The 26,774-nt window shown below is 30.8% G+C and overlaps 1 protein-coding gene across 1 annotated transcript in view; it reads right to left on the bottom strand.

Moving 5' to 3' along the window:
* Positions 1-5,431: 5,431 nt before the first annotated feature.
* Positions 5,432-26,774, bottom strand: part of LOC129218283 (glypican-6-like) — a 76,553-nt gene continuing 55,210 nt past the window's right edge. The window contains exons 6-9 of the mRNA XM_054852517.1: positions 25,659-25,789; positions 16,709-16,974; positions 12,981-13,138; positions 5,432-7,351 (exon numbers count right to left, since the gene is read on the bottom strand). Of these exons, the coding sequence (XP_054708492.1) occupies positions 7,137-7,351; positions 12,981-13,138; positions 16,709-16,974; positions 25,659-25,789 (770 nt within the window). The 3' untranslated portion in view covers positions 5,432-7,136. The remainder of the gene's footprint in view (positions 7,352-12,980; positions 13,139-16,708; positions 16,975-25,658; positions 25,790-26,774) is intronic.

The following is a 26,774-nucleotide window of genomic DNA, read 5'->3' as shown; positions in this document are numbered from 1 at the left end:
TCCAAATAGATAGTAAAAGAAAAACGGAAACTTTTAGGTTCAGAATCAGAATTACAATTACTACTCGAAATTGGAGTCAGAAAATTCATTCACTGTCATCAAAGTGAATGAAAAATAATAACATGTCATATTAGAAATTTTCTAACGGTTAGAAAAAAATAGAAGTCTATTAAGTCTAAATTAGCGATTAACTCAGTGGTAAGAAATAATTATGAAAAAATGTAGGGGAAGCTGCTGTACCCACGGACAAAATTAACTTTTCAATTTTGCTGGTTTCTGTGAATAGATAATCGATCGGTAAAAAATTTCTGACTGAGTATACACCTTATCATCTAGTTTGGCAATTTTTGCCACGTGAAAATTTCAAAGCTTTCAACTGCAAAAAAATTTTCTTTAAAATCACCTTTTTTATCCGTGGATACAACACCCTGTTCACCTCACGGACATGGGTCTTTGTACCCATTGAACATATAAAAAAAATTAATTAATAGGTGTGAGGAATTCAATACTTTCATAAGCCATTTTATATTGAAATACTTCAAATATCCATTGAAAATAACACTAAACAAAGAATCAAACCGAAATCAAACTTTGAAAAATAACTGTATACAAGGTTTTCCCCTTTTTTTAATTATCCTTAATTACACTGATAAACAAAAAAAAAGTTTCGGCGGATATCTTGGTGTCCAACACTTGTTTTAAGACAATCTAGACACGCTGATTAAAAATATTTAAACCTTTTCTCTCCATCACCCACCGTTTTTGAGACATCTGACATTAACCATTTATATATGTTTAACATTGTATCAAGGCAAACTAGAGTACTAATTAACATAAACTAGAATACATCATCCATTTTAAGGTATAATACGCTACAAAATACATAAGTATAACGAAAAGTTCCTTAATTTATAGTTTGGTTAGAATTTCATGGCTGTAGACTTGTGTTTGTTCTGAGCATTTGGTGCGCTGAAGCATCATCCAGCAGTAGTCAGCCAACATCGTTGCACCCCATCGACCCTGATAGCGTGACTCCATCACCAGGGCCTGATTTAGAAATTTTAGGACTGTAAGCACAACAAACCTGTAGTGGGGTCCCCTTAAATTGCACAATCGAAGAACAAGCTCAATCGCATATCGCATCGTCATTGCAGAGGTTTCCATCCCCAAGAGTAGTGGCGTACCCTATAAAGAAAAAAAAAGCCGACACCTCCCCCCCCCCCCGAAAAAAATCTGGTCTAGTCTGCACCACTGATTTTTTGAGGGGTTGACCTCATATTGACCCCCCTTTTCCTGTGACACTCTTGGCATTTGCTTTGCTGTAGGCTGCCATGTATATTCATCCCATCTTAAAAGGAAGGTTTGAAGTTACTTCATTCCTGTATTTGTAATAATTGTCTCGCTTAATGGGAGAGAGTTGGTTTTTCTTTTAAGTCATAAACTTTGCTGAAACGAAACAGAGCCAGCATTAACAATTAAATTTTTTAACTTTCACTTGAACAAAAAATAATTCTCATAGTTCAAAACAATTGAAAACGTTCGTCATGACGCCATGTTCATCACTGACAGAACCTAGGTTATTGGAAAAGAATTCAAGATGTGAGTCGAGGAGATGAATCTTGAGGGATATGTTGCAGCTCATCAAGCTGTACGCACTAATGCACAATATTTACATATTCAAGAGATTTATTATTTCCAAGGAAATTTGCTACAACAGATTTGAATGCCAACAATAATATTTTTTAGTACTTCTCAGAAAGTCAATGAATGATTTTCCTTATTTGTGAACCCATGAACGTACCTTCTTCTACTTTCACATAACTCAAATCTGGAAACTTGTTGGATAGTACCGAAAAGCATCTGAGTTGTTGTCTAATGCCTTCAGGAAGCTCTTCATGGGCTCCAAGTTTATATGAAGTAGAGGCACAATAATGAAAATGGTGAAGGACTAAATATTTTTAAATAACATTGTGTAGCTTATAGATTTCCATTGGTGCATTAAAATATCGGGGGGTGGAGGAAGCCCTGAACGACTCACAACCCAGGGGAAAATTCGTTAAAAAAAACGGAAAAAAAAATCCAATGAAAGTGAATTAAAAAATCCGAGTACTCCTTAAAACAGGGATCACTACAAGCGAGTTCGACTGTATTTCTTTTTTTCCCCCCACATCATCTTAATTGAAAAAAAAGTTTTTAAAACAATGGATGGTTCAGTAGTTTTTCAAAATTAAAAATTCCGGAAATGCAATTGGAATTGATCTTCAATAATGTTGTTTGGTGGGAAAGGGCGACGCTCTCCCAGAAATTTTTCAGAATTCAAGTCCCGCAAAGGAAAGTTCAGGTGTTATTTCATAAATGTACAGTCGACTCCCGCCACAACGTGATTCAACTTACGCGAAATGACTATAACGCGATTTTTTCATCAGTAAAGAATTTTAGACCTAAAGCGAATTCCTCGCCATTAACATGAAAATTTTTAGAAGGGAATTGCAGTGCGTAAATATCGACTTTGTTATTGGCTACTAACAATTTTTTTTTTCACAAACGAACCTTCATCCCTTTAGCATCACTGACAGAGGAAGTTCGAACAGGGTACTTGTCCGAACCTCGCTTTGTTAGCGCATACAAATAACTCTTCATTTTCCATTTATTTTTTTCATTCTAAATGCGAAAGTTGATGAAATACAATGACACCTACACCTAAGAGCGCTGTTTCATCCAAAGTAAGATAGTACAACAATTAGGTATGAGTGAATGTTCCACACACACAATTAAAAGTCAAGAAAAGAAATCTCTAAGTTTGTCGAGTAGTGTCTAAGCAAAACGCAAAAATAATGAAAATGAAAGCTGCTCTTTTATTGTGAACTAAAGAAACCAGGAAGAGGGGTGTTGCCACATATGTTGGGCCATAAACGTTATGAAAGAACAAGCAAAGTAACTGTATTTAAAAATATGTTAGAGAATAACGTTTTGTTCATGCAGCATAAATCATCATCTTCATTTCTTCAAGTTACAAATAAACAACTGGATCTACTAGTACAGTTATAGTGCATTATTTTATTAGTATACTGAACGTACCATACTAGCTTATTTTACGTCCCTCTTTCCCATTGATGATTGATTTTGCATCTTAACAGTATATTATGCTGAACAAAACAGCTGTTTTAAAAAACATACAAATAAAAATTCTGTTTTGATGTAAGAAATGGTAATGTATAGTTAAGGAATTGTTTAAAACAGTCTGAGGTGATGTTTACAAGTGTCTAAAATAATTGGGTATGTTTATAAAAGTTTTACACATACCCTTTCCACAGCACAAAATTTAGACTTACGCGAGGGGTCCTGGAATGCATCCCTCGCTTAAGTCGGAACTCGACTGTATTCTAATGTACCTCGATGCATTTTTGTATCTCAGCCACCCGGAAATGTTTTTGATAATCACAGGAAGATGTTTCCTACATGCTCAAAAATTTGTTTTGAAAAAAAAAAAGTGCCTTCGTTGCAAGCAAAATGACTGGCCGCCAGTGATTGAAAACATGTTTTCAATCTCAGCACAAACTAAAATTTTTAAATAGTAATGGTATCTTCAAATCAATGTTTATTTTCTTCTATTATTATTAGAATATACAACTTAAAACAAATGTTTCTCTAATTATTTACATTTAAATATACATTTTATGTAAACATTTATGTACTTAAAATAAAGTATGACATAACACCTGATACTGTTATTGTATTGGACATCGACTATCAAATTTATGTGCTCTGTAAAACGGATAAATATTCATATGCATTGTAAAAATCATAGAAAAATAGCACAGTATCATATAGATAATAAATAAAATATCATGTAACAATACTTGTAAATATTGTGTGAAATTAAGTATAATTGGTTTATTGTAATACATAATGTTTATAGTATGTATTTCAGAATTATTATTTTACTTTAATGTTTTCTTCATTTTTAACTGAGTTACTTAAGCATTAGCTGCTTTACTCATTTTTTTTTTCTTTTTCAAGTGATTTTAGCTTTTTCTTACATAGTATTCTACATTATGTAATTCAAAAATAAAAATACTCATTATTCTGTGCAGTCATGTGACATTTTCTTTTTTATGACCAACTTTTAATATTTAACTAGGCATTTTTAATCTAGATTTAAATTGTTACATTACCAAGATTCTTTAAATAAAAAAACTAAAATGACATTATTATATTATATTACTAAAAAATCAATACGTATCACCTTTTTTGGTTACTTTTAACAATTGAAGAATAACATTCATATGCTGGATACATTACATTTTTGTTGCTTATATTGTAGTTTTAAAAATTAATGCCGAAAACATCATGATATTTTCAAAATATAGGATATATATATATATTGTGACATATATCATGATATATATCGATTGATGGATATCGGCGAACCCTGCTGGCATCAATATGTATCCATCTTGAACAGCAGCTTGACCTTATAAGAGTGATAACTTTGTGGTTCATATATGATTGTGTAATAAAGCTTTCTTTGCATTTAATTTTTTTAATTGAAGAATTAGCAATGACAAGTTGTGTACAAATTGAGTGGATATATTGTGTTTAAATTTGACATTGCTCAAGCATTAATTTCTTCTAATCTCTCTTTAGATCTCTAAACATTGTGAAAGAGATATTACAAGTAAAAAGATTTAAATTCCAACAAAGTATTACATCATACGATAGAAGTTAACTTTACTGCATTTGTGGAAAAGAAATGCGCCATTTGGTGATGCCAATTGCATGCTTAATTTTGAAAAGAACAAACTGGTGCTAAGCACACCATGAATGCAAATAGTATCGACTAATTTTGTTTCTTATTCCAGAGAAAAATCCTTAACAATGACTTTAGCAGCAAACCTTCTGGCAACATTTTGTTCTTATTTTCTGTGAAAAGAGCATAATCTCTTTTTAAGTTGTACGTTCTTTTTTTTTTAGTGCTGTGATGATAAAATAATTCTTTAGTTATATATGAGTTAATGTATAGTTTTTCAACTTTTTTATTATGCCAAGAATCTTACCAGTTTTGACTGAAAAAAATAAATAAAATATAATAAAATAAAAATAAAATTTTAAAGTAATAATCTTGATCTTTTATAACATAGAATTTTAATCCAATGTTCGCAAATTTATCATTTCTTTCCATACATAATTCTAGATTGAATTACGCAATCCTGCACATAATATTAATACTCGGAATTCTGTCAACCTTTTTTTTTTTTTTTGTGGGTTAACTTTTTCTTTTGTTTGTTTGTCTTTTTCTATGAGTTTGTATTTACTGGTGGTTTCACATCAACTATTTAGTTCTTTTAAATTATTGTTATTCATTTACTTTTAGAAAATTAGCATTATTTCTAGTGAAAAACACATTGAAATAAGCATACACTATAGTTACAAATAATAAACATTCATTTTATTTAAAAACAATCTAAAAAATTAGACAATAAAAAAAAATTCTAAATTGCAAGTTCTTAAAATATAGAATCACAATGCTAGAAACTTCAGCACCTAAATGCTAAAAGGAAATAAATAAATAGGATGTATCAATAGAAAAGGTAAGCAGTTAAATAATTGGTGAGTCATTTTGTACCTGAGATCTCACAACTAAGCGTGGTAAAAACTTACCAAAAAGTAAAAACAGGTAAAATGTGAACACAAGTTGGAAAATTAAGTAGCATAAATACATGCATATTTTAACATTTGAAATGAAATAGCAGCCATAAATAAAATTGAAAATGCACAACATAATATGAAACATTAATATCAACAAGATGTTGAATGCTAGTAGAAATGAAATCAAACTAATTTAGGTCCCAGTTTTAAAAATGAAATAAATAACACCAAGCATTTTTATTGCATTCATTTGAATAAATATTCTATGTGTGACTGTAACAAAATGCACGTGAATACATAAATTTCAAAAAGTGAAAAGAAAAAAAAACTTTTAAAATAATATTTTAATACAAATGTGTATATCCCTATAAAGCTCTGAAAACAATTTTGTTGATGCAAATATAAAAACATTAACAAAAATGTCATAATAAATAAACAGAACATTTTTCATTAAACAAAAAACAAATATACATTCAAACCCAAGACATACAGAATATTTGGTTGATTCCACATGCACACTAATACAATCAATAGCTTCTAAGATCTCTTAGGGAATTTGATTTTATTTTAATGAATTGAAAAGAAAAAAAAAGTCATAAATATCTTACTGTAGGGTAAATGTCAGACTTAACCAGCAAGTCATTATCAAGTCTTTACATATAAAAGTATTCAACAAAATATTTTATTAAAAAGAACAAATTTTATAATATAAACAACAGCAAAGCAGTAGTAAGGAACAAGTCTGCATTGAAACTAAATGTCTAAAAATGTTTTAAAGACACAGCAGTACAAAAGATTAGAATAACATTTAAAAGTAGATTAAAGTGTAAAAATATGAAGCAATGTTTCAATGTCCCTTCAGGAAGATACCAGTTTTCTCAGTACCTTCCATAATACTGTAAATTGCACCTTTGTAAGTTAATAAAAGAGTTGCTTCATTAAAGAGTACCTCGTTACACATTCAAACAGTAGTTAACTAGATTTGTCATCAGTAGTAAGAACCAAATTTTGATTGTCAAAATTCAGTAATTTGACATACGTTTTATGTAAAGAAAACAAAATGCACCTTCTGAAATTTTGAATATTAGTCAAAACAGATTAAAGCATGACCAATAATTCTTTATATTACCAATACGCTAGCAAAACATTTTACAAATAAAAGCAGTAATAGAAGAAGGATTTTAATATTGTATCATCTTAACGAAAATAAGTTGCCATTGAAACATAAAACATAGAAATTAACATTAAATAATGTATAGATATGCAACATAGAAAAGTTTTTTGAAAATGATATGGATACAATGTGTAAAAATCATCATATATACAAGCATGATTTAAGGCTAAAAATGATTCATGATATGCAATGGTATAAAAATATGGTTTCTTCATCTAAAGTCCCAATAACTACAAAACATCTTTAAAAAGAGTACTTAATAATCATTATTTGCAATTATACGTATAAATGATTTATGCACACAGATAGTTTATTATCTGATGTACAAAGTAAACATAAATAACATGAACAACATTTTAATGCTAACTAAATGAAAAGCGGCAGAAGATTCTTTTGTGGGTGTTTGTTGTGATGGCAAGGATTTATCTGTAGGTTTGGCACTTGGTACACTGAAAAATAAATCTTCAAAGTCTGCAGTTGACTCTTTTCCAAAACCACTTCCACTCCCACTGCCACTAGATAGCTCATCTAAAATAAAAGTTGACAAAAATCAATGAATAAGTCTTATAAAGTTTTAATACAAAAGAAAATGAAAGTTTTCATTTTTAGTTTAATGGTTTGTAACTAATGATGCAATTTGCGACGGATTATTTAATCACCTAAAAGAAAAGTCTGATATGATAGTCACCTAAGTGTCTATAACAAATGGAACGAATATATTAAGTATCGCAGATGGTATTACTATACAGACCTTTCAGACAGATTAGGAACTTATCAAGCTCACATATAAATCCTGATTATAACCTTCACTAGTTTGTTAGATAATTTTTAAGCTTTACAGCAATGGTGTGCCAATCCTCTTGAGAAATGAGAAAAAAATGCTAAACTATATGCTATTTTCCAGCTGGTCAGTTTGTCCCTCTGCATCATAAACGGCATGTCAAGGAATGTTGTTCAAAAAAAGTCACAAGACTGCATTTTTTTTTGTTTGCTTTTTTTTAACTTTTGGCATTATGTACATTTTTGTAAATATGCAGTATTCAGATATAATAGAATGTATACATTTTTTCAATGTTAATTTTAATTAATAAAACAATATATAGGGTTGGTTGGGGTAGGTAGGACCTCTTTTGAGAACAGTTCGTTTTTGAAATCTTATCCTCAGGTTTTGATACAGAAAAATTTAAACTTATTGTCATATTTTATCTTTGACATTATAAACTAAAGTTCATCATTAATTTTTAAAATTATGCTTTAAATATTCTTAACGATTGTATTTGAAAAATCATCAAATGGGTGTCAAATTAACCCCATAGTAAGTGGTAAAGGGGTAACCCCCCCCCCCCCCCTTGTGTTTCAATCAAACATATCTAAAAAAGGGGTAAGGAGGTTTTACTTAATAAAGTACATAAGTTTTTAGTATGAATTACTTTTTTGCAAACACATCTATTTACGATATATTTACTGTCTTTTAAATTTGTATGACAGAAAATTTTTCAGCAAAAAACAAAAAAGTTACACCTGAAATTTATTGAAAGCCTATAAGTACATATTTTACTTTTAACACATAAAAGTGTGTTCAATATACGTAATACAGTTGATTAAGGTCAATTTCGGTAAATTAACCGAAACTATAAGTTCAAAAAGAAATTGTAAACACTAAACGGCTCCGTCTGTTTAAAGTGTGCTAGGGAAGAACTATCATCATACTGGACTTCATCCTCCATAATAATTCTAACATCCTCTGCACCAGGCCAATTGAAACTCGCCATTTCTATTCATTCTTGCAACAGTATTTTTTCATATTTTTTTTTAATTTGTATCATCAAATTACAAAATTAGACCTAAGTAATACTTTATGGTTTACTTTGATGTAAGTTTAGCAAATACATAATTACCAGCTTTAGTAGTTTTTGTAGATGAACTATAAATTTCTACTAGGTCATCATAGTTGCCTAGTATTTCACTAATATAAATATTTAATCCGAGTTGCTTTTGATTTTGAAATTCCCATTATTATAGGGGGACCCACTTACCCCCTATAGCAAAAATTTACAGGGTAAGTGAGACCCCTCCTCTTGAACATTTATTAATAATATTATCTACAAAAATTCTTGTTGCTGTATGAAGTTTGTTAAACTATATGTGAAAAAATAATTATCATACAAAAATAATAAAAATTAACCTGGAAACACTTCTTTGAAAAATGTTTCTTGAACTCGCAAAAAAAAAATCTGGATTTTTTTTTGACAAGTGCTAATGACCTAGAAAAAAATTCCACAAAACCCAAATATATGCAAAACCAATCACTGATGAAATTTAACATGATCAGTGCAAAAAAGTTTGAAAACTTTATCCATATTTCAGTTTTAAGGGGGGGGGGGTGACCCACTTACCACAACCAATGCTATGATTAAATAATCACTAAAATTTTATTTTTGTGTAGAAAGTAATAACTCTTAAAAATTATAAATCCCTTGAATAATATCAACTAATTAGGGATTGCAATTCCGCACTGTCTTTTGCTCTGTAGGATTTCAGGATTGAGATTTACTAATCCCGGGGTATTGAAATATGAAGTGAAAGACGGGCGCTCGAAAGGAGCGCAGGCGCTGTGACCACTGGCTGATCGTATTATCCCCGCTAGGACAGGGTTTGCGTTTACACGCTATAGCGGGTTTTTTACGCAAATTCGCGGGAAAGGGACGCAACTTCCGCGAAAAATCGGGTCCCAGGGACCCAGAAAACCCAAAAGATAAGAACCAGAAAAAAAAAATGGCAGAAAATGCTAAAGATCTATTTAGTAAATGCTTTTAAGCTTCAAAATGACCAGGAGAATCAACATAAAGGGACTAAAATGACCCTATCTGTTTATCAGCTATTCAAACACACCCCAATTGTGGACCAGTCAATGGAATTTTAGTGATAAGACTGGAGCTTACAGTGACCTCCTGGGCAGAGCTCAGGGAGCAAGTTCACAAATAGCCCATTGTACTGTATTCTAAGAATAAGCTTTCCCTCAACTTTTGTCTTGAGGAAATTCCTAAAAACAGAAATGAAGACTAAAAATGAGAGAGGTTTTCAATGCAATCTTCAGGATTAATACAAGACAATTGTGCAGTAAAAATATTGCAATTTGGTATTCATGTAACCAGAATTACTTTTGAAAATCATCATTTTGCATCCCCAATAAAAAGAGGGGGAGAAAAAAAAAATGGCGAATATTTTCCAGATCGCGCTAAACACAAAGAGTTCGGAACTTTACATTTTTCTTGTTAAATTGCTTATGAATACTTGAATTTTATACAAAAGCACTTTAACCTTGTTCTTTTTCTAATAATTCATCTCTTTCTGATGGATTATTTTTATTTGGACTTGCAAAAGTCGGGTATTAATCGATCGCCCCATTTTCAAAATGGCGCGATTTTAAAAATAGAACAAAAATCAAAACAGATATTTTGAACAAGTCAAAATAAAGTCAAATATACTGATTTAAGATTGCAAATGAGAAATTTTCACACTCATATGAGAAAATGTTTCGTTTTCGCGATCGCGATTTTTGCGTTGGGTTTGTTCGCTTGCGATTTATTATTATTATTATTATGTAATTGCCAATGATAATTGGGAAGGGGGGGGGGGTCTGTTTGCTTTTTCACTAAGAAAAATTTCCAGGAAAACAAAAGTTAAGGGAGTGCTTTTTGCTTGATCAATCAGAGGCACTTGTTTTATATTTTATGGTAAAACCCATTTTTAAAGTAAATTTTGAGTTAATCTCATTGTAACTGACCAAATAGTTTCTCACATAACTGAGTCTTGCAAGTGTATTATTTGAAAATAATTTTACAATGATAAAATCACAAAAGAATTAGGGCAAAAATAACCAATTTATTTTATTTCATGCCTCCCCCCCCCCTCCAAGTATAAATATTTTTATATTATTCATTTACGCACTAAGATTTTCTGTTTAAAATTTAAGGGACTCATTTTTTCCACCAAAGGACCCAAATCTATTTCATTAATGGGTCCCTGGGACCCATGTTACGGATAGTTGAGCGCAAACACTGTAGGACCTTTAGTAGTAATAACCTTTAGTCCAATACCAGAAACAAATTTCAGCAGTTACCCACGGGTATTACAGGGGAATTGACAACTCTCAGTTAGGTATTTCATTCAAACATAGAATTAATGCAATAAGTTACAACTGCATATGAAAAAAAAGCACAAGAACAATATGACATTTCATCCTTAGACAAGAAAATTTCGAAATAAATAATGAAAATTAATAAGTTCTTTGATGCTAAAAATATGAAAGTAAAAAACATGACAAATCAAATGAGTTGTCACCTTGTCAAGATGGACTTTCACTGGCGAACAAAGCACTTGATAGAAAGGCTCTTTCTGACACCACTGTTATTGGTTTTATGGATAGTAAGCATTCATATATAGTTTCGCATAGTCTATCTGTGATCTACCCCTCTTATGTATCTCATTTCTTTATTAGTTACAGATTTGATTCATATTTCATCATCATAATTTTCTTTGAATGGAACAACACTGAGGGAACAATGTCTTTTTGTGGGACTAACTTAAGTTCATCTTTTAGGGATACCTCATGTCTATCACTTTCAATTTCTTCTCCAGTATCCTAGATCTCAATTCGACCCTCGTCTTGTAATATGTAGATGAGACCTTATTTATTTTCGGTAGTTGCAAAGAGTTTTGTATTATCTTCTCCTTCACTTTTTCTTTGCTTTGAAGATTTAAAAAAACTGTTATCTCTCTTAGGTCGTTGGGCTGTAACTTATGCAGATACTGCAAATCACAGTTTGCATCTGCTCCTCTTCGTATAATGAAATTTCAAGTGCAGATATCAAACATTCACTTAATCTGTTCAGGACGGCAGCCTGCGGAAAGTAGCATTCCCTAAGGATAGCAGCTCTTATGTGCGAACTATGCTTACAGGCCGGGGCATTTTCTCCAACTAAGCCTATTATGCAATTTCCAAAAGAAAGTGTTATATAATAGATAAAATTTACACTTTATGTAGAAATAGCAAGATTTAAAACGTTCTTTGATTGCACAACACTGTTGGTCTTTCAATCATATTTTCGATTTTTCTTCTGCCAAGGTTATTCATGGGTGTTCTTAGATTTATGATTTACATTTTTGGGAATCCTATTAAATTTGGAAAAATTCTGCTTCAATAGTTAATGCTTTATCCAGTACTCCCCTTTCCCTGCTGTTTGGAAATCTTATCTTTAAAAACTTTTTTCTGTTTGTGACGTTTTTATGCACTATAGGTGTTGTTGCTGTTTTGTGACGTATGTGTTTCCGGTTTCCTTATCTATTTACTTTGCTTCCTTCCAATTTTGTTCATTTGTCGTTCGGTCTTCATTGTGTGGACTTTTTGTTCTTCTTTTATGCACTGATGAAGGGGCTTGCATTTGACACCCCCGAAACAGCTTTTTGCTGAGTTTTTAACTCTATTTTATTAGTGCTTTATGCATGTTGTTGTCATTTTACTCATTCCATAGTACAAAGTTTTCGACTGCTTTTTTACAAAGAAGGGTTTTATTTTAGAATGTTATTTATGAATAGAACATAAGCAAATGTTTTTAAATAATTAATTTTAATAGTAATTGATCAACTGTTTTTTAACTTACATACTATTTTTAGCAAACATTTGGTTTGCCAAAATATTTAACATTAGATAGGGCTAAAAAAAATGAATAAGAACCAAAATTGGAAAATATTGCCATTTTCATTTTTGAAACCTTTATTTTCAGACCAGTTTACAACAAATGAATAAAATTAATCAATATGGCAGTACTTAAGAATTTTCTGTCAAATGTCAAGGAAATAATTACAGATGAAACATTTAATAACTTTCTGAAGATTTACTTAGTTATAAAAGGAATGAATAGTTGAATTTATGACAGTAAAATTAATGTTTTTAATTACCATACAGCTTTAAAATAGAGCTAATATGGTGAACCAAGTCAAAATATATACAAATATAAACATAAGACAAAAAGATAAACACAAAGTATTATTAGTGTTATGAGACATTGTAATATTTAATTGTGATTGTAAAATGTGATTGCAAAACAACTAGACTTGTAACTTATAACAAACAATTAGAGGGGAACAAACTCACCAGAATCTTCCCATTCAACATCAAGGCCTCTGTATGCATGAGAGAGTTTTGTAGTTATTAAATTTAAGGTGAGAATTTGTTGATTGATAACTGCATTTTCCACCGATGTCATCGAGTCTTTAAATGGAAGAAGATTCTTCACAGATATGTTAATATTCCTTTAAAAGTGGTATACAAAACAAGACTTAGTTTTTAAGTATCCAAAATAATTTTTACCACATAAAATTAAATAATGAATCAATACAACAAAATATAATACTATCCAAGAAAAAACAAGATTTCACTGTTAAAATTTTAATAACTACAATAAAAAAAAAATGTTATGTGTGACAATTTTGAGTGTTACATTACATGTATAAAAAATATCAACTCATGTTCAAAATCAAGTTTCAAAGAAAAGATAGAAGAACAGCAGGGCTCTCCAATCTACGGCCCGCAGGCCAGCTCCGGCCTGCAAACAGATTTTATACGGCCTGCATAAAGCTTGCAAACTGTTCTTTCTTTTTTTTTTCCGAAACAGAGACAGTCTCGTTGGAAATATAATCAAGACATTATTTTTGCATCTTGGTGATTGTGGACGAAATCTGCCCTGATTCATTGTTCAATGTTATAAGTTTGTCGGCGAACACAGTAGCACGCCGCACAGAAGATATTGGAAATAATGTTTTTCATCAGCTGAAAGAAGCTTGCAAGGATTTCGAATAGTTCTGAATCGCTTTGGATGAATCAATTGATGTTACTGACTCGGCTCAAGTTCTTCTAATTTTTCGTGGTGTGAACAGTGAAATTAAAATCACAGAAGGATTGGCTGATGTTCACTTCATGAACAGTAATGTGATGGGAGACAAAATTTTTGGAAAAATATATGTGAAACTATTTCTTGTTATCTTGGGCTTGATTTCAAACACCTGAAAAGTGTTACTAGAGATGGTAGAAAAAATATGTGTGGTCTCAAAATCGGAGCAGTTGGTAACATTTCCAATTTTATAAAAACAGTTGGATGAACAAAACATGTTTTTTCACTGCATTATCCATCAACAAGCCACGTGTGGGAAATACTTGGAAGTAGCTGAAATAATGAATGTAGTTGTCAAAACAGTTAACTTCATTAGATCAAGTTCCATCAAACACCGTCAATTCAAAAATTGTCAAAGCTGAAATGGACAGCGTTTACTCAGATGTTCCATACCATTGTGAAGTTCATTGGTTGAAGAGAGGCAAAGTATTGCAGCGGTTTTTTGAACTTCGAGAAGCGATTGACATTTTTAAGACTGAACAGCATCACCGTGTAACTGAAATTCTGACGGTATCTATGTGGAAATTGACTTACGTTGTTGATCTCAAGGCGCACACATTAATTTTCTGAATTTGAAACTGCAAGGTGAATACTCTTCAGTTTACTGAGATTCAGTTCATACTTATACTACCATGTCAAAGCTTTCAGACAAAAACTCATACTTTTTGAAAAGCATTTAGGATCTATGAACTTTGACCACTTTGAAACATGTAAGAACTTAAGTGCACTAAGCACTGCTACCTTTATCAAGGATTACATTTTGGAAGTCATGTCTCAGTTACGACATAGTTTGAAATCCGCTTCGAAGACTTTGACTGTGCATCAGACGATATTCAACTCTTTCAAAACCCTTTTAAGAGTGATATTGACAAGGTGCCTTTTGAAATGCAATTGGAAGTTATCAAGTAAACAACTAATGATTTACTCAAGACTGCTTTCCAGGAATGCCACAAGGAAGGTAATCTACTTATGTTTAACAGTTCTCTACCAGAAAAAGACTTTAAGAGTTTAAAAAATCATGCTAGAGCTATGTTTTCTCTTTCTGCATCCACTTAACAATGTGAACAGACATTTTCAACACTGAAGTATATTAAATCAAAATATAGATCATCTTTATGAGATGAACATTTATTATCCCTCTTTATGATCAGAACTACAAAGTTTTGTACCTGAATGGACTTAAATTTTAAGCAGTAAACAAATGCAATCTTCTCATCAATTTTTCAACTTTTTAAAATATTTAAAAACCTTTACATGTCTTGTGTTCTCATTATTTGCAAGTTTTTAATCATCATTAATTTAATAAAATGAATTTGCAGTACATTACAATAATTCTGTCTTGTATCACTCACTCATTAGCCTTTTTTTTAAAAAAATGTCACTTTATTTTGTGACAAAGAAGATTTTTTCAAAAAAGTTTTCTGTACTATTCTAAATTATACAAGACTCTCTATCGTTACATTATTAGAGATTTACGGGCACTTAAAAAAATAATTTAGCTATCAGCAAATATGTATAAGGAAATATAGCAACTGAGAAGCAAACCCAGAAATTTTCACAAACTACCATTGAGCGCTTAATTAATATACCTATAAATATATATATATATATATATATATATATATATATATATATTCATGATACGATGTGTGAGTGGAGGTTGGAGGGGGGGAGGGGTTCGCTAAATAGATCATCTGAGCTAAAATATTGTTGGACTGGCCTGCCTCGTCTCCAAAAATTTATAATGTGGCCCGCGAGTAAAAAAAAGTGAAGACTACTGGCATATAAGACCAAAAACCCTTTTACAATATATTTGCGAATGTACTTCCAAACAAACTAGTTGCATATTTTTAAGTACTACTCAAAGGATTATTTTGAAAACTTTTGAGTGACAATTCCATGAAAATGAAAACTTTTAAGAAAAAATCTTTCATTTTACGAATTTTATCAGAACGGTTTTATAAAATATTTCAATCAGCATACTTCATTCAGTTACTTATATGAGCCAAAAGCAACAAATTTATTTCTTTTAAAAAAGGTCACTTTTACTGCAATAAACACTTAAAAAATTCTTCCAACACATTAACTTTTATGATCTCTATTTAACTCATAAAAAATTATTTAAACTAAGTTTTCGATTATTACTTTTGTATTTTAAAAATTCTCATTAATTAAAAGAATGAATTTACACTTATTTCACAGAAATTTTGACTCCCACTTTGAAGTCCAGAAGCTTGGTTAACTAACATCATTCTGTAATAAAACAAAACACAGCCTAAAAATTGAAAGATTTCTTTTTTGATAATATACTTTATTTTTTGATAAAATAAAAACAAAACAGTCAGTTCTAATGAAAAGTAATTCCAAACTTTAGTTCACCAAAAATGTTATTCCATCCCACACAGAATTGCCATGTGTTTTTCTTGCGTCCGAGATTTATTTACAATAACAAGTATGTCTGGAAACTTGCATAAGGCAACAAAAACATTTCCCAACACAACGTCCCTCCGAACCCCATTTTTACTAGTCATGTCCAGTCAAGCCCTCAGCAAGTAATAAACGCTTTTATCTTTGAAAGAGCAGCGTTTTCTTGCAAGCATACAAATGAAAAGTTATTCCTCCTTCTTTCCCTTTTTTGTTTTGGCAAATCTTTGATAAAAGACAAGGGATTAGCAATACATCATTTTGGGTGATATTTAGCAATAAAAACAAATCAAAAATACAGTTGCAGATGTGTATTGTTTGTTGAAAACAGCTACTGATTATCTCAGATTATTTCTCTAATCTTCTGAATTCTCAAAACATCCTCTATAATACCCTGCATTTATAGCCTACAACCACTCTGATTCAATACCTTCCAAATGAATATAAATATGCTTATATAATTTCAGAGCTTAAAGTAGAAATAAATTTCCATCTACAGCTAACCTACCTTGTTTGACCATTACCATCCCAACAGCCTTCAGATCCTTCTTCCATCTGAGAATGACTACACATCTTAAGAGGAAGTTCTTGCCAAAATTTTTTAATTTTTTTAGTTTTCTTCTTTAAATTATCAACCAATCTTTCGATGCTTGTTCCAGCTGCAGTTGTTGGACGGGCTGCGTGATTATGCATAAACTTTAATTTTTCTAAATTAATTTCTTGATTAGAAATATCTCTCCTTCCAAGTCGTGGTTTTCCACATTTATGAAATATCTGAAAGGAGAACATTTGCAGTTTAAATTAATGAGATGCATTTAACAATAGAATACATGACAAAAAAATTAGAACACATCTACTCTAATGACTAAGTAGAAACTAAGTGCTGCATGGTTTGCTGTTACCCATTGGCTAGAACTTTGGAATGAAAGATTTTCCTGTCTTCAAAATTGTCTTTTCATCAAAGGTGTTGACCAATATTTAACCATTTTAAAATCTATCTTTGCATCCTTTTTCTTCAGGATGTATACACATTTTAAGGAGAATTTAAGGACTTTTATGAATTTTAGAAAGACCCAACAGCAAATATTTGATTTAATAAATTTTCTTCTTTTACTTACATACAACACCAACTTACAAATAAAAATTGTTAACTGCATATTATATAATACCTAAACAATAAGAATTCAATGCTTTGAATAGGGCTCTTTGGTCCATATTTTGAATCTTTTTTCATTTTTTCACAATAATTTTGATACTATACCGATTTCTAAGCAATAATAACCTTGGTTACACAATTATAATACTTCTATTTTAATTTTTTGAACAGTTCCCCCCCCCCCTACACTTTTTAATGTTTATTATTTGGGTCAATGTAGCCCTTGTTACTGGGTTATTTTGACAAAAGGTGGTTTTTTCCGATTTAAAATCAATGTATTACTAACTAGAACCAAAAAAGATTTGTATTCAATATAAACCTCAGGGATAGAAGTCACATTTGCCAACCAAAATATAGGAAAATATAGGAATTTTCTGAAAACAATATAGGAATTTTTCAAAATAACATAGGAATGTTTCGAAAAAAAAGGATATACAGGAATTTTTATAACAAGGTTGGCAAGTATGACATTTTTTTTTTTCAAAATGCAATACTACTATTCGATTAAAAACATGTAATAACACTACTACCGTACATAAGTGCAATACATATGCATAAATAAGTGTAAAAATACATACAAAATCAATTTTACAAAAAGAAAAAGAATGTAAAACTGTAATTTGTACTAAATAGCATATTAAGGTGTACATCTTTAAAAATAAAAATAAAAAAATAGACGAAATACTGTAAATCTTTTTTTTTATTATTTTCAAGTTTTTTTGCAAAATTAAAAATATTATTTAAAATGTCATTTTATCCTCATTGCTTTGGTCGCTAATGTGCTAAAAACTACAGCATTTCCACTAAATTGGGGTTTTATTAGGATATTTTAATTATTTTTAACAACAGCATTTACTTTGCTGTCAAAATTTAAAAAAAAAATTTTTTAATGACAGGATTACACGAATTATTAACAAAGTCCCAATAGATTCAGTATTAACTCATCCTACAGAGTTTTTATTTTGGCACTTAATTTATCAAGGTCTATTTCAACCTTTTTCAGTTCATCAAATTTTTCATTGGCTTTGCACCTTAACGCATTACTTTTACATATGCAGGAAAGGTCACTGTCCTTTTCTGCTTTTTCTGAATATTCATCTGAAGACTTATTCAGTTCACGAATGTCAATTTCAAGACACTTTCTTTCTTTTCTCAGATCATTGATTTGATCTTCCGAAATTTCTTTTCCCACTACATAGTGGAGCTTCTGCTTGTTTTTTTTTCTGTTCATCTAAATAAGAGGGGTATTTTTGTCAATCTACAGCAACAGATGCCATCAATTCTTTGGTAATGGTTGATTCTTCACTCCCCCCCCCCCCCCCCAGAGATTGCATATGATCATCAATTATTCTTCGCCTCATGATTGATTCCTTTCATAAGTTTTTCAACCATTAGTTCCTTATTAAGCGAAAAACCTCTTTCTGTAACTTTTTGGCTGTTACCAACTGTGAACTAGCAGGATCAATCTCCGGGCGAGACATAGGCATCCAATTTAGGTCCAACAGCATTAACCATTGCATCTTTGTGTTTTTTGCCTCTTACATGATATTTAAGGGCAGACTCTGCCATGTTCAAAATATCGAAAACTTCATTGCATGGCAAACAGCGAGCTTTGAAACGAGCTTTGGGAACTTTCACAAGATTCAGTTTTTGTACTTCTCATCCAGAAGCCAATTATCATTAAAAATGCATTTACCGCCCGGCATATTATCAATACTAAATGCACTACAAAATAGCAATAGCACTACTAATTTGCAATAAAGAAAATACGCTTAATAGCTGTTAACAAAAAACTTAGCACATGTTCTTGTTTCGTTCTCTAGCGGCAGTTACGATCAGCAAACGTAATGGGCATGTTTGAACAGAGTAACCGGTCAGTGGGTGCTCTGTATAATACGAGAATTTGGATTGGCTGCCAGCGATTCAATATGGCTACCTAAACGGAGACAACATGGAACTAAAATTAGCGATTGTTAAAGTTTTATTTTGAGATTGATGACACACTTTTACTAGTAAAAATTATTTTTAGAAGAAGAGGGGAAAAATCAGGAGGTTAAAACAAAAATTCAGGGGTTTTAAGGGCCCTTAGAAGAAAAAATTAAATTTCAGGTGTTTTTAAGGATTTTCAAGAGGCATACAAGCCCTGTTAGCAGATGTACAACTGTTTTTACAAGTAAAAGTTTAAGCGGCTACAAAGACACGTGTTAGCACATAATGAAAAAACCAGTAATGATGCTTCCTGTGGAGAGCTTTTAAACTGCTTGGTATACCTCACGGCTTACTGAGTGCTTGATGCTGCTCCCAAGAGGAAACTTAAAATTAATTTAAAAACTGTTTCCTGATGGTTTGTACAGAGTATTCAATGTTTTTCTCAGTTTGGGCCAAAGATGGATCTCAGGGCTAAAGTAGCCCATATTCACAGAATAAAAAAGGTAATTAGAATGAATTTGAACACAAATAAAGTTGGATCCCGATTTACGCGAGGGATGTGTTCCAAGGCCCCTAGCACAAATCAAAATTTTGCTTTAGGGAACAACGTATGTTTGGAAATTTTTTATAAGCATACCCAATTATTTCAGACATGTGTTAACACCCCTAAAATTGTTTCAAAATTTTTTTTAACTATATACGTATTACTGTACTCTTTCTAAAGATTCCGACATCTTACTGTATTTTGGTTGGTTGGTTGGTTTGATCGGGTTTTTTGCCGCAAGAGCCCTAGTAGGCTATATAGCGCCAAACAGTTGTTAAGTAACGGAAAGAAGAGCCAAAAAAAGTGAGTTTTATTAAGGAGAATAGACATAAAACTTCTAGAATTTTGAAACATGTGCCAAAATAAACACAGACGAAGTTTCAAATTTTGGATGACAAGTCGAAAGGATTAACTGAGAAAAAACTTTGAGTAATATAAAAAATGTAAACAACAAAACAAAGACAAGACAAAAACAAGGACATAAGAACGAACACTAAATAACGTATACCGCATTTTAGAAAAAACGTTACTGTTCAACATAAATTATTGTTATGAAGCAAAGAATCTATGATCAATGAGAGGCATAAATTAAAACATTAAGTGCATGACTGCATCATAATAGCGCTGAACAGTAGATATTGTAAACTTAATTATAATTTTTAAAATGATGAAGATGATGGTTTATGCAGTGTAGGATCACAATGTTATTTTGCTCAGATGCTACTCTGCGAGCTTCAGTATAAAAACTAAGTTCTTAACTTTTACAGATTTCCTTTTTATGACTTTAAATTGTACTTATCAAAAAGTCACTCATATCCATTTGTCATGCTACCTTAGAAGCACAATTTATTTGTTCAGGCATATCAAGAATCTTGGCCTTTTTTTTAATGGTCTGAAACTTTTTCTTTCCACTTTCGCCAACTTTAGATGAAAAAGCACATTTGGGAGCCATTCTATTTTATCAACGTTCAGATGATCATTGTGTAGAATGAAAAAAAATGTTAATCGAAGCAGTTATTTGAATAAACTAAAGCAAAGTGTTGTTTGACTAATACAAAGTGTGAACTTCCGCTTTCAGTGATGCTAAAGGGATGAAATTCCATTCAGGAAACCAATATTTAGTGTCAACGAAGCCGATTCTAACGCTCCACCGCTCCTTTATAAAAAATTACATGTCGCACGCGAGCAATTTGAGCCAGTAATAAAAAGTTCATTAGTCATGAAAAACTCACGTAATAGCCAATTCGCGTAAGTTGGATCGCAACTGCAGCGGGATACGACTGTACTGCATTTTTCAATAATTTTGAAACATATTCATTCCCGTCTGAACTTTAAAGAACATGAAATACTTTTAAAAAAGAAAAAAAAAGCAAATAAAATATGCTGTAAAGCAAATAAAATATATGCGTAGTTGTTTAAAATTTAATATTTTCCCAAAATTAATTAATTACTAATATCAATTTGAAAAATTAAAGAAATTACTGTAGTAAATATTTAAAAAAAATCATTTTACGATAGCATAGGTTAAAGTAACTTTCAACATTCAAAATTAATGAAACACTTACAGGATACAAAAGAATTGATATCTGAATCATGGCATAAAATTTTTGGAGTAGCACTTGCTCAATGCTAGACCGTTTCCAAACAAACACGGGTTTAGTTATATGTTGTGGAAATTATGCAAATTTAAACTCTAGTATTTGAGATGAATGCGAAAATTGTGATGAGTGGTTGTATGATTGAACTATTTTTGTCATGAAATTGCATGATCTTCAGATAATCTGAGTTTCATTTATATGAAGTTATTTATTTTATTTAAAAAAAATAAATTTTAACTTTAAAATTATAAATTTTTTAAAATAAAACTGCAAGAGAAAATCAAAAATTTCCCTACAGAATAGTGGATTTCCAGAAAAAGTAAGAAAAAGCAGATACCCACTGAGTGACAAAAACCTGCAAGGTAGACAGCCCCATAACAATCTTTAAAAATACTCATCACAATCAGAACAAAATAAGAATCACTCTCACGAAAGAAAGAAATAATCATTTTCCTTAGTTATTCTGCATACTGTAGTTAAAAATAGCCAAAACAATAATAATGACAGAGCTATGATTCCATTAAAATTCAAACAGAATAAAACTTGTCTTTCCTGGGAAGAAAATATAATTGAAAAAAATATATACAGATAAATTTAACTACACATAACCTTACAGATAAATATTCAATCAAATGCTATCTTGGTAGAAAGAATTCCTATTAGAATGATGATCATTAATAAAAAAAGCAAATATTTTGGATGGAATGAATTAGCTCTAATTTAAAAGAGAATGCATAAATAGATCAACTGAGACTCCAAGTCTTTTCTCCACAAGCTGTCTCCGCACCCCCTAAAAAAAGGGGGAATTTAGTTAAAATATGCATAAACAATCTTATCTAAGATCTAAATGGAGGAAAGAAGAATATCTGTATAAAATGCAATAACATATCAAAGCGCTACATGAAATAATAAATTTGCAATACTGATTATTGTTAAACAGTGCCAGAAAAACATGACTAAAAATCCAAGGGAAATCCCTTTTACTGGACACAGGAAAAACAAATCTGTGATAAGTAAAGAGAAAAAAACCTGGTGAGGGGTAATTTGTCGTATTTATCACAAGTAAGTGGCTTAGTGCACCCCCCCCCCCACACACACACACACCTAAACGTTTCGTTCGGCTGGTTGAGGAATCTCAAATAAACCAATCCCAATAAAGCAGGGTTGGGTTTTGGACTGTCCAAAACTGGTTTAGGACAGGACAGGTGGTTTTTACCGTCCAAAACTGTCTAAAACTGTCCAAAAGTGTCCGAAACTGTCTTAAACTGTCCAAAACTATGCTAAAGCTAAAGCAGTGTAATCTAATCAATTATTATTTACTGCACTATTCGTAATGCATAAATAGAGATATTAATGAGGTTTAATTAATGAGTATTTGATAATATTTTTCTCCAAAATGATTTTACTGAAAACAAATTGCCAGTAACTATTACATAAAAACTTCCTTGTGTAACAGTTGGTAGAGTTATGAAAGGGAATTCACAACACTACCAAGACAACTAAGTTCATTTCTATTTATAACTCAAAGGAATGTTATTAAATGTGCAGTATTTAGGTGCAAAAAAAAAAAAAAAAAGCTTAATTTTTTTTAATGGTTTTTGCAAATAAGTTTTACATGATGCTTTAACAAAAATTATTTTTTTAAATCATAGATTAAAGAACAAGAAATTGATGATTAAACACTTCTGTTATAAAACTTATGAATTAAAAAAAAATACCACATTTTTAATATAATACATTCTGTAACTATAAAAAATTGTAATTTATTGCATTTAAGTCAATTATTGCACTATATTTTGAACACTTTCTTTTGCACATGCATAAATGTCAAAAAATTTGGTTTATAGAAGAAAAAAAAACTCCTGCATACATATTGAAATTTTTAAGGAAGAATTTAATTTCTATGTAACTAGATTAAAATGAGCCACATAAATAAGTACATATATATTCATACTTGAATGTTCACAATGAATAAATATATTAAATAGTCAAATAGAAAGAAAAAAAATGACACATTTTGTTCTGTTTCTGATATTTTCTTACAGAATATAGTTTTTCAAAAAGTAGTTTTCGACACTTTTGGACACAAGGGTTTTGAATAGAACTTGTTTACCCTGCTTTCATTTGCACGCATGCATAAACATAAAGAAATTTGGTTACTAATGTTGAAAAAAAAAAAAAAACTAAATTAACTCATGCATACCAATTGAAATTTTAATCAAGAATTCAACTTCTATGTAACTAGATTAAAATCAGCTGCATAAATAAGTTGAATGTTCTCACTGAATAAATGTTCAATATAAAACATTACTTTGATACATTTTATTGTTTTTTTTAAATCTTTTATCACAGAATTCAATTTTTCTAAAAATATAGTTTTGGACACTTTCGGACAGTTTTGGACACAAGGGTTTTGGACAGGACGGTAAAAACCAGGGTTTTTACCATGGTTTTTACCGTAGTGTCCAAAACCTTGCCAACCCTGCAATAAAGCTTTAGGTGATTATTCAGTTTTTAATGCTACAGAGCTCATTGGACTTCCAATCCGGTTAGGAAAGAGTTAGAAATGTGTGGGGATGTTACAAAAATTTAAATTAAGGAGTCTAAAGAAAAATTAAGGACTTTTAAGGACCCTTATATAGGAAAATGAAATTTATAGTTTTTAAGAACTTTAAAAGGAGCATACGTATCCTATCTCTATTGTCCTTCTCATCAAACTCTAAGACCTGTCTCCCTCCAAACTTAGGCTACATCCTGACATTCTTAAGGTGGCTTTCACAGCCACTAATGGCACAAGAATCTTATCTCTCATTAGAAATTCCTGCAATAATTCTTTCCAGATGTTTTGAAAGCACTTTAGTCATAGGAAAAATCTGATCATGTCAAAAATGCTTATAGTTTCGTAGAAACTGGAGTTTCACAATAAAATTCTGCTGTGAAATCTGTGGTCGATATAGATTAAGAAATTATACCATTATTATGGGACTTTGGAAAAGTGACATGCCATCTGATGTGTTGTGACATATGCAGTGATGAAATGGGAAGGACATTGCTTTAGAGCAGCAAAATATGTTTTGGAGCACAAACTATCAATTTGGAGAAGTAAAATACAGTCAAACTTTCTTATTACGAACCCCGACTTAAGGAGAACCCGGATTCTGCGAGGAAATCAGAAATACTTCATTGGTACAATATTAAGCCTACGGGAGCATAATTTGCTTTAAATGAGCAAAGCCTGCTCAAAGCGAGCAATATTTTTGTGATTCATAAAATTTCTATTCACTTTGAGCTCAGTTTATCCTTTTTTGGTAAATTTTCTTTTACATTCCAAAGTCAACCGAATGTTAGTTATAAATTATAAATTTTAAGAATTAGTGATGAGATCACATTCTTTTAATTTGTGGAGTAAAGAAGCATTTGAAAGCTATATATGTGTGCATATGTGAGGTCCTCAAAAACAGTGACACAAGAAAGAGACATTGAGACAGTTCAAAGCAAATAAACCAAATTTTTTGATACTGTACAGAGATTAAAAAGAAGAAGAAAACCAACTCCAATGAATTTTTATGATTTTTTTCACGAACTCGTTTTTTGCGAGCACTCGGTTATAGCGAGCAAATATCGCAGTCCCTTTGCAATTGTTATAAGCGAGTTCAACTGTAAATATTTTCAAGTATAAATTATCAGTGTTCAATCAGGAAAAATACTGCCCAGCGAACTATGAATTTTGGAGTGAAAATTTTGAACCATGCTTTTGTGGTTAAATTATTATTACTATTATTATTATTATTTTTTTTTTTTTTTGAAAATTTTCAGCATAAACTGTTTAACATTAAATAAAAATTCCACAAAATTCAACTTTGAGATAAGTGGTAACAAGAGAACTTAAAACTGCATCTCAGCAACAACTTGCTTAAAAGGGATAAGTTTGAAATACATTAATATTTTTATTAAAAATGACCTTTCAAAGAGAGAATGCTTTCTGTTAACTATATTAAAAATATGCCACACAGAACAAGCAGTTAACAATCGATTAACAGAACACAGATTCATTTAAAGCCAATCAAAGAGTTAATTATAGCTATGTGACAGTAAATCTGTTTACTAAAATAATGATCAACATTATAAAGAGCACACACATTTTCATAGCAAATAACTTTTTGTAAAAAACACTATTACAATAACTAAGCTTTATTTATTAAGCTAAAAAATATCAATCTAAACAACATACTTTCTTTGAGATTGCCATGCCATTTTCTTGAAAATTCATTATTGCTTCCGATATTTTTATATCAATAGGCTCCAAAACAGATTCAATGTTGTATGAGTTTTCTAATCTTGAAACCAAATTGATCAAGGAATCTGAAGAGAAATATTTTTATATGATAAGCTAATATGAGGTAGCAAATTTTGCAACGTTTCATAAAAATATGAATGCATGTTCTTTCTTTTATAAGTCAAAATCATTTTGATCACATATCTTTAATTCACCAAAGAAAATCTACATGTTAGTACAGCAATAGTTATATTGAAAAACATAACACAGCAATAAAAACTTTGAAATATACATGAATTACTCCATAAGACAATCGAATATAATTTAAAATCAATAACGTTAAAAAGTATGACAAAACTCATTCTTTCAGCTGTTACTAAAAAAAAACTTATAAACTCAAAATAATTATTTGTTCTCGGAGTAACCACTACCATGCGGAAACAAAAACCAATAAGCGGCGCTATTTTGAAAAAGATCAGTATTTATTTTTAATAGAAGGCATTTGTTTTAAATTTAAATCATTCATATATGGATTTTTCATGCTGCTGAATTCTTTGTATTTTTGGCTCATTTTTGTTCTTCTTTGATCATGCGTGTTACACACAATACTAGCGTTTTGCTGTCAGTTTGCAGCAATCTTTTAGCATCTGCATTTGGTTTACAATATTTAGCCCTTTTTCTCCAATAGTGCACAATATACAGAATAGTGAGCAGAAATACAAACCTATGTTTTAGAATCAATGTTTTTATTTCATTGTTATACTCAGCATTACAGTCGAGTCCAGACCTACGTGAGGCATGCATTCCAAGACTCCTCACGTAAGTCGAAATTTTGTGTTGTAGAGAAATGTAGGTACACAATTTTTTTAGAAACATACCAAATTCTTTTAGAACTGTTAAACAGCCTTTAAACTGCGTTAAAGTACTCCTCAACTATACATTACAGTTTCTTAGATAAAGAACTAAACTTTTACAGTTTTTAAAAAATAAAAAGTTTTATTCAACATAAAATACTTAATTGCACAAAATGAGTGATCAATGCAAGGGAAAGACATAAAATAAAACAACACG

This window comes from Uloborus diversus, chromosome 3, assembly GCF_026930045.1.
Source record: "Uloborus diversus isolate 005 chromosome 3, Udiv.v.3.1, whole genome shotgun sequence".
In the NCBI taxonomy this organism is placed as follows: domain Eukaryota; kingdom Metazoa; phylum Arthropoda; class Arachnida; order Araneae; family Uloboridae; genus Uloborus; species Uloborus diversus.
This window is presented reverse-complemented; position numbering and strand designations above follow the sequence as displayed.